Source organism: Berghia stephanieae, chromosome 6, assembly GCF_034508935.2.
Source record: "Berghia stephanieae isolate SIO BIC M18660-M18661 chromosome 6, UCSD_Bste_1.3, whole genome shotgun sequence".
Taxonomy (NCBI): domain Eukaryota; kingdom Metazoa; phylum Mollusca; class Gastropoda; order Nudibranchia; family Aeolidiidae; genus Berghia; species Berghia stephanieae.
Genome location: NC_088365.1, coordinates 43,094,057 through 43,104,056, shown reverse-complemented (window position 1 = coordinate 43,104,056; position 10,000 = coordinate 43,094,057). Strand labels below are relative to the sequence as shown.

The 10,000-nt window shown below is 31.1% G+C and overlaps 1 protein-coding gene across 7 annotated transcripts in view; it reads right to left on the bottom strand.

The window, feature by feature from the left end:
- Positions 1–2,387: 2,387 nt before the first annotated feature.
- LOC144975061 (uncharacterized) overlaps positions 2,388–10,000 on the bottom strand; it is a 37,052-nt gene continuing 29,439 nt past the window's right edge. For 4 of the 7 annotated variants that reach the window (XM_078918743.1, XM_078918741.1, XM_078918742.1 and 1 more), the window contains exons 7-8: positions 8,593–8,748; positions 2,388–4,877 (exon numbers count right to left, since the gene is read on the bottom strand). In XM_078918743.1, the coding sequence (XP_078774869.1) occupies positions 4,668–4,877; positions 8,593–8,748 (366 nt within the window). In that variant the 3' untranslated portion in view covers positions 2,388–4,667. The remainder of the gene's footprint in view (positions 4,878–8,592; positions 8,749–10,000) is intronic. The other 3 variants (XM_078918745.1, XM_078918747.1, XM_078918746.1) reach the window with 1 other exon arrangement.

The following is a 10,000-nucleotide window of genomic DNA, read 5'->3' as shown; positions in this document are numbered from 1 at the left end:
CAGAACATGCCCATTGAATCTAAAAAATATGTCGATGCAATAGAATGTCATGATCGATCGTAGCAAAAGCAGCGCTCAGGTCAAGCAGAATTAGCAATACTGATTTTTTTATCTTGGGCATAGTTAGCAATATCATTTTGAACTCTAATAAGAGCACATTCTGTACTGTGGCTCGGTCTGTATGCAGATTGGAATTTACAGTAAAGCTTGTTTTGTTTTAAGAATGTTTATACTCTTTTAGATACAATTTTTTCAATGATTTTAGAAAGAAAGCATAGATTCGAAATGGGTCTATAATTTTTAAATTGTTCTTTATCCAAATTGGAATTCTTTAATAGTGGAGTCACCACTGCTTGCTTAAGACATCCTGGTCCGACCGATGGCGACAGTCTATTGATTACAATAAAAGTTATGGGTGTAACCAGATCTCTGGCACTTGCTTTAACAATCCATGAAAGGACAGGGTCTAAATAACATGTTTTGGTTGGTGAAGATTTTATAATTAACAAAACTTCCTCCTCAGATGCAGTTCAAAGAAACCAAAAGTTTCCATATCTGTATGATGTTTTTCACAATCTAGAGGATAGTCAATGTCATGTCGGGATGAATGTCCAAGGGTGTCGAGTTGTTCTCGTATGATTTTATATTTTATCTTGAAAATAATCTGAAAAACGACTTGGGAGATCAGTCGGAGAGTTGGTTGGCAATTCTTGTTTACAGGGGTTGTTTGTAATATTTTTTTGATTTTGAATAATTTCTCGGGCTGTCTTTTATTTGATATTATGGTTGATTTTAAATAATTTTCTTTTGTTCTGACTATTAGATTGTTTCTTTTATTTTTGCACGAAAGATATAATTGACGATGTATTTCTAGTCCAGTTTTCCTCCATTTTTTCATTCGATCTCGTACACTTTTTACGTTCTCTAATACCATCCGTGTACCACTTCTTATTGGGTCTTAAAATAATATTTCTGTGGTAAGGGGACAATGATTATTAAGAATTTCAGATAAAATCTTGTTACATTGATCCACCATGTCGGACACAGAATTGGAAGATAAAATTATTTCATTCAGGTTTGAGATTTGAAAATCATGAGAAAAAGCGTTAAAATTAATAACTGGTTTTTCGAACGGTTAAAAGTCTCTTCTGAGGTTTAGTTCTCGAGACGTTGACGACAGTAGAAATATAGCTATGATCAGAAAAAGAGCAGTCTTCAACTTTGACTAATATTAGGTTTTTGTCATTTTTATCAGCTAAGACAATATGGGTAGGTTCAGCGACATGCTTCATTAGATTGTGAGATTTAAAAAATTGTGTAAACATTTTGCAGCCACTGTCATTCATGTTGTCTAGATGAAAATTAAAATTCCCAATTACCAAAAGTTTGACACATCTCTCGTGAATGAAGATTTCAAAATCTTCGAAAAATATTTTAGTGTTTGAAGTATGTTTTTGAAAATTTGGTGGACGATAAAGGCCAATTATTCTGTCTACAATATTTTTGATTCTTAAAAAAACTTCCAAATGTTCAAAGGTCCTGTATGTGACTGGCTTCCCTTCAGTTAAACAAAGGGATTATATAAATACGATCATAACTCCTCCTGCTTTTCCAGTTTGTCTATTTGCATAAAAAGCCCTGTATCCACTAGGTATCAGTTGACAATTAGTTTGACATGTCAACCGAGTTTCTGTAAGAATAAGAATATCACAGTCTTCCTCAATAATTGAAAGTGCTTTGAAACGTGCTATCGACCATGAGAAAAATTATGTTTCTCGTGAATATTTCATATATTATTACATTGCATTTAAACCAACAAACATTGAACACGTAAACAATAGGAAGAGTAATTTTTATTATTCCTGGCAAAGAATAAGAGAAGTACTATGGAAAGTCTACTGTTCTATCCCGAGCCTAAAAAAGCTGATTTGCACGTCATCATATCGTTTGTTTTTGAAAATGTTTTACTTGTCTGTGATTTTTCTTTTCTTTTTTGTCTGCCACATTATCAAAATACCTTTTTTTCATATTTTAATTTTGCCTCAAAACTGAGGAAGTAAAAATAAAACGTAAATTCAAACCAGCCCTCTCGTATAAATTACCACCCACATCCATTTTCATGCCCATATAAAAAGTTTTTAAATTGTCTTTTTTAACGATTTTTTTTGTGTGGATAATTTAGGAGTCATTGTAATCAGGAAAAATTCATTGAGAAAGACTAGTATCCTATCCAAAGGGTAGCAAGAGGTTACAATCGTCCGTTTAACGCTATAGAAACCAAGATAAATCCAGTTCCCCTGGACCTTATGGCTCTTGATCTAAAGCCTTTTAATAAAGAAAAAACAGTTCACGATATAAATAATCATTATCAGCAAGTCAAAAAATAATCCGTTTTTAAGAACAGTTTAATCATTTACAAAGAAAATATTTACAAATTACAAAATTGGATCACAAACTTGGGCCCTAAAAATATGTTTCTAAATGTTCAAGTAGGTGATACATTAAAATTACTACAAAGACATAATGATTGATTGAAACTTCTAAAGTATAACTGATAAACTTGACCACTGTACACGACAAGAAACTTAAATAACTTTCTAGGGTGCTCAAATACTTAGGTTTGGTTTTTTTCCGATCTGGCCCTTATCAACTTTTCGTGCGTTTATTAAGGAAAAAAAAGATGTATAATTTTATTCAAACCAACAACAGCATATGGGCTTGATATGTGAAGAAAAGTATGATTACTATATCCACCACATTACTATAATCATAGAATGCTTTACTTTTTTTAAACAAAATATTTAGTTCTGCGTTTGTTATTTACTGTGGAAGTTAAAAGTAAATAAGTTACAAAAGTAAATACATGCTTTCTTTTGATTTTCACGTTACCTCTGATGCAATTTTTTCAGGGCAGAAAAAGACCTATTAGTAACATTGAGCTTGTAAATATTTATATCAAGCTTATTGATTCACTCAACACCGATTTCATTTCTTAAATATTTGGAATTAGATTATTCATTGGCCATCCCTTTTCTGTGAATATCACATAATAATCAATATAGCATATAAAAACATCAACAAATTGTTGCGAGTATATTTTGATTGTTCAATGAGAATACGAAGATTATCACAGTTGTACTTATTACATTCAAAGATTCCATGGCTGAGTAATAATTGAATCATTGCAGGCAAGCCTAACCGTTCGAGTATGGTTATGGGCTCGAACTCAGAAGACAACAAGGGGAGACCTCTCTCAAGACTCACAATTTGCTAACTGCGATGCCACTCGGACTTTTCATATCAAGAATTTGTTTACGAGTAATTTTTTGAAAAGGGAGTTAAACTGAAAATATTACAAAACCAAAATCTAAAACCGCTAGTTAGGGCCATTCATTTTTAGATTCGTGGAAACAAAATAAAATGATAGGCAATAATATCACACAATTATCATGTCTCAATTAATCACTAATGGAGTATCTAATACAGCATCCCTTTCATATCAAATTTCAGTTACGTACTAAATTCGGGGATGATGAGAATCAGTCCAAGCAGGCCAATAATGAAGACTAATGGAAAATCGTAATAGTCATTCAAAGATAAATTCCCCATGGATAAATTATAATGCAAAGGTCAATTCGTTTATTTTAGGCACGGAGTGATTAATACATTGTCTGATACAAAACAACATTCAGTACGTCTGTATCTATTATGCACTGAAAATATAATAAAACGTTACAATATGATTGTCCAATGAGGGGAGGGAGGAGGAGAGCAGGATTGTAAAGTTGTCGCCTGCTATATTATTATAATATTAGTGTTGATTGGCAAGAAAAATAGGATTCATGAATCATTTAAGGATGCAATATGAAAAAAAAATATTGAAAAAGTGTTCCTTTCGTAAACAGTGCCAAGATAATCTTTTCATATTATAAAATTGCTTTTAAAGCTACAATATAAAGGTGACTGCTCACTCAGTGTCATTTTAAATAAACAATCATCTTAAATCACAACCACGATATAATTCCTACGGCCTTAATGCAACCAAGTTTCGTTTTTTTATTCAAAGTAAAGTTATTTAGAGATAATCACAAGTTACTTAACTGAGTTTATCACAAAAGTCGTCATTAAGAAATCGCTGACCAGACATCTGGGAAAGACTTTCTTTGACAAATTATATCATATGTCCTTGTCATTGACCCCGACTCTTTTAATGGTAAAGTATTCCGACACTCAATATCGACAAACTTATTTCTCTAACCAGATTTATGGACCATTACTCAACATTTCCGTTAGTTATTGGTCAGTTTACTAATATATCTATTTGTGATCGATAAGTTTAGTAACAGATCCAATTGACATTGCTAAGTTTACTAAAATAGCTTATTGTTATTGGTCTGTTTATCGACATTGATACTTTTACCAACATATTTTATTGCCACTGATCAGTTTAGTAATCTTATAAGTCAAGAAACATGTATATTTTTATTGTCGATCGCCTCACTAACAATTCTATTTGTTATTAATCAATTTCATACACCCCATCAACCTAACTCATCAAACTTCCTTCTAACAAAATTCTAATTATCCCGAGCTTAGAAATAGCCCTAATACTATTAACATAGGTTAATTAATTGAAAAAATAATTAGAACTGGCTTGAACCAATCAACTACATTACTATGCATGTTTTGGACTTCGGGGCTTCGGCAGCATTTTGAGCTTGTCTCGCTCTTTCTTGCTCGGAGAGCGCCAGTTGTTTTTCGGTGTCTTTCAACTTCAAGTTGGTCACTTTGAGGTCTTCGTTCAGTCTTTGAATGAGCTGGTCCTTCTCCTCGTTTTCTCTAGCCAGTACAGCCAACCTCTCTTGAAGATCTTTAATCTAGTTAAAACAGGGGGAATATTAGTTATAAATTTGAATTCCATGATATACTCAAAATATATTGAATTGAAGACAGCATATTCCATAATTATGACTGATAAGCAAATCTTCAAAAAAAAAAGTCTCTTACGTTAGTTTTATATTAAACAAAGGTCTAAAAGAATTTTACAACTTATTTATTTAGAATGTTTTTATCAATGACTAGTCTTAAACAGAAAACACTTCACATTTCAAAATAATGAACGACATGATTAAAGAAAGTAATAGATAAACCAAGAAATATTGTATAGTATAACACAATTAAACAGCTGAGACTATTTCAGTCTAAATATTCATCGTCATAATTGGAATTATAATGTAAAAAAATGTCTTTTAAAAATTAATGTTGCAAGGTAAGATTCTAGAAAAATTAACTTTCATTTTTACGAAATTTTCCTAATTTCAAGGAGAATTAAAATCGTTAAATATTTTAGGGTGCATCAATGAAAACATTTAGTAATTTCTCGAATTAGGCTGCATGGTGTAATAGTTAAAGAATCAACTTCGCAAGATGGTAGTATTTGACTATTACTATTAGTTCAATGATTATTTGAACCTCTCTCTCTCTCTCTCTCTCTCTCTCTCTCTCTCTCTCTCTCTCTCTCTCTCCCTCTCATATAGTTGAATAAAATCGTGTCACATTATGAAGTGCACACTGTTGCTCATACGTGAAATTATAATTAATTAATTTCAAACTTAATGAAGTAAATACTACTTTATCAAACAGTTAAAATTTTATTTTAAATATTGAAAACGATCTTTTAAAACACCTTGTATACATCGCTTAACGCTTTCAATTCTTCATGATTTTGATAACAAAAACAGAATGAAAACTATTCCTGTATAGTATTTGTTAAATAGTAAATACGCTGTGTACAAATGGAATCATTTTCTTTATGATCGAACAAGCTCAATTAAATCGTTGAAAGGATCATAATATAGTACAGTGTTAAGAAGTTTATGCCTTGAAGATACTCATTTAAACACAGTTGAGACTGTGACAAGAATTATTTGCGTAACGTTTCATTACAAAAGCCTAGCAACAAACTTAGGGAATTCGAAGAATTACAGAAATTATTTTGTTTTTGTCAGTTTATCTTGGTTAAATAAAGACAAATGACCTGAAGCCTGAGAGACAAATAGACCCTCTCTCTCTCTCTCTCTCTCTCTCTCTCTCTCTCTCTCTCTCTCTCTCTCTCTCTCTCTCCCAAATAACAAACAAACAAAACCAGAGAGATAGTTTCTTTAAAATGACGAGAAGTTGCAAACAAAGCATACGACTAGAGAGCAAAACAAAACCACTTAACAAGATATAATATGGACGAGGCAATACCAGGGTATAATAACATTAAATGACTTTTGAAGTCTTGCTTTTGAAATTTCAATCTCATTCCCAATGCAGCACTCATAAAGTAGCACAGTAGTTCAGACCTCATCCGAAACTCCAAATGCCAGAGTTGAAGAATCTTATAGAATTATTTTGATTAAAAATCTATTGAGGGATTTGCATTACTTAAATTGTGCATAATAATAATAATAATAATAATAATAATAAAAAATAATAATAATTAATAATAATAATAATAATAATAATAATAATAATAATATAATAATAATAATAATATAATAATAATAATAATAATAATAATATAATAATAATAATAATAATAATAATAATAATAATAATAATAATAATATATAATAATAATAATAATAATATAATATAATAATAATAATAATAATAGTAATAATAATAATAAATAATAATTATAATAATAATAATAATAATAATAATAATAATAAATAATAATAATAATAATAATAATAATAATAATAATAAATAATATGGAAGCCTTTAAAATAGAAATGTTATATCACAAATTGCATGCCAATTGTTAAAAACGAAACCATACGAAAGGAAAGTGGTATATGAAATCGTTTACATTTAGACAGATTGTCACAGAAAACCAAGCAAATACAAAGAAAAATATTTTAAAAGCAAAGAAATAAGCAAAATGATAAACTATAGACCGATTTTTTTCTATTCATGGTGCGTAATGCTCTTGTATTTCTCAGCTGTCCCACTATCAAAAGTTGTAAAAATTTGTGTCAACCTCTGAATGAATTTGCCTGAATTGAAAATAGATTTTGGACCGTATTGATGCCATATCATTTGATTTTCTCTCTTATACATAAAATACTCTTAAACCGCTGTCATAAAAGTAGAACTTGTACACTATCAGATATATAAACAATTTAGGCACCACAAAGAAAGAAATAAGTCCATCGTGTTTCAAAAACATATTCGTGCTGACACTGCAGTTCCGGCAAATAATTATGAATTTACGCCTAGGATAAATCATCTCTCATTCACGTTATACTAGTTTTCGAATAAAAGCAGCGCTCTTTAATTGTTACAAAGTTACAACTTATGTAGTTTGCATTACATTTTGAATTTATAATTTATTGTATCTACATCATGTCAAAATAATCGAAGACTGATATCAAATTTCGAGCTTTAAATCTCTATCGGTTCCATTCCCGTCAAGCTGCGAAAAGAATTCTACTTATATCTATCTTGGAACTTGTAAATATACAATCAACCTTAATAGATTGACATCGGAAGACGGCTGAGATATCACTAGTGTGGAACGACATGATAGGAAAAGGATCTTAGACAATGTTGATATGGATATCATCCAAAGATGTTTAGTGGTTATATCCATATCACAATTGATGCATTAAAAAGTGCCAAAAGAATTTGACGTGATTATTCACAAATTCGTTCTAAATAATGCCACGAAGTTGATTAGATAAAAGCACAAACGTGCCAAGAACGAAGGAGGTTTATTAAAGAGAGAACATTTCATCGGATGAAGTGATGCCACGAAATCCCACCATAGTTCTTCCATTGGACAATTGGACGACGATTTCTCTTCTTCACCATCCTCATCATCAGAATGTGATGATTGATGTGTCCAGTATTTTCTTTTTCTTTTTGTTGTTGCTGTTGTTGTTGAACTCAGGTATTTGTGGCAAGATATGGTATACATTGACACATTTCTAATTTTGACTAGTCTACATATTTTTTTTATAATCCTCTTTGCCATAAACATAAAAATTTTAAAAATTGTGCAATCAAAGTACTATTAGAAGCGCGTAATATTGATTTTTACTTGTACTCATCAATATTGTGTGTTGATAATGATAAAATATAGATGTCTGACAATTAAAGATTGTCATTTGTCCCATCATATTCAGATACTCTATTTATATCTTATAAGTATCAATTAACGAAGCATTTCGTTTTAATATATGAGTTCCAATCCTTAGTAGTTTTCGATTTTAATCGAAATCCTTTCCTTTTGTTTTAAAAGTCATGAAAAAATCTTTTCTTTAGAAAAGTAAGACAAATTGATCCAGAGGTCCATACACATTGTTACAACTGTTTATTTAAGGAAAGCTGAAAAAAAAAAAGAAAGACGCGCCACTTATTAAAAATTGGACTATACAAATATTGTACCATATGCATGGGAAAGGGAGCCAATTCAAACGCAAATAAAAATCGTGCGATAAATAGAAACCCCAAAAATATTTTTTTTAAATAAAAAAAAATTCAAGCACTCATCGTCATGCAATAAAACACGTCACGTGATATAACAAGGTGACCTCTCACCCTTTCTTCTGACCCTTCTCCATTTTTGGCATAAAGAGCAGCCAACTCGTCCTTCAATTTCCTGATTTCCTTCTCCCTACTGGCATTTATCTCCCTCTCCGCCACCAACAAGTCGCTCTTCTTTGACAGCTCATCTTCCATAGTACTCAGAGAGCTCTGAAGGGTGTTCGATTTTTACGACTTAGTTCACATAAATTAAGTGCTATTGAATGCCATTACTTATCATAAGTAAGTAAACTTGTCAAAATAGATATTGTGCGCTGCTATGCTCTAAGAGGACAAATAAGTCAACTTGTCAAAATAGATCTTGTGCATTGCCATGCATTATGAAGACAAGTAAGTTAACTTCTCGTCTCGTGAACTGCTAAAAACTACGAGGACAAGAAAGTAAACTTGTCAAAATAGGCCTTATGCGCTGCAAAGCAGTAAGAGAACAAGTTAACTTGTCAAACTGTCTTGAATATGAGATTTCTTTGGGATATAGTTTTCTGGCCAATATTCTTTAAACGATGTTTAGTCAGATCATCAATTGTCGCGCTGTAAGAATAAAATTCAATCTAACATCATTCTCAACATGTCGACTTGGGTTAGGCAGGCTGAGTTTAATGTGAGCATAATAAATGAGAAGTTTTACAATAAATATGCTAGAAGATAGAAGACAAAAAAAGTTTTAATATTAGATACTAGATGGACGGGAAATAAGCCTTAACTCACTCAATCCTAGAGATTTTTGCTACATTTCAAAATTGGAAACAATGTATCAAAATGAGCATGTGCATAGATAGCTTTATTCATACCGTTAACATGTAAAAACTAAAAACATTAGCTTTGATTACGCCTATAATTTGTCTTAGAAAAATGTATTAAATTGGCAAAAGTAAGTCCGGGTAAACTACGGACATAGTCAGTGTTAGGGTTGAGTGAGTTAACATAGATACTCTAACAGTAAAAATGCCTTTTTTGATGTTAGACAAAGGGCTGACAAAAGTGTGCGATGGTCTGAAAAAAAAAGGTGGAGGATTTCGCGCTGGCCGTTTTCGAGATTGGAGCAAAATCAAAAAGTGAGAATAAAACATTTCTAAAATAAAAAAGGATTTGATGTACTGAAATTCCTGTTATTTTGTCAATTATTTAGATGTTTTGAAAATCTAAATTGCATTTACTATAGAATATGTGCGTTGTACACTTGTACCAATGTCAGTGATTCAAATATTTCAAAATGTGTCACGTTTTATCAGGCCACCACACAATTTCATCTTCATTTATAAAAGTTATGAGGATCTGGGTTCTGAATGCTATGCAATATAGCTCTTTGAAAGCTTGATTGGATTTGATTATTATTTTTTCTAGTTAGAAGGAAACAGCTTCAAGCTGTGAATTGCAAATAAACTTAAAAGAAAAAATGATG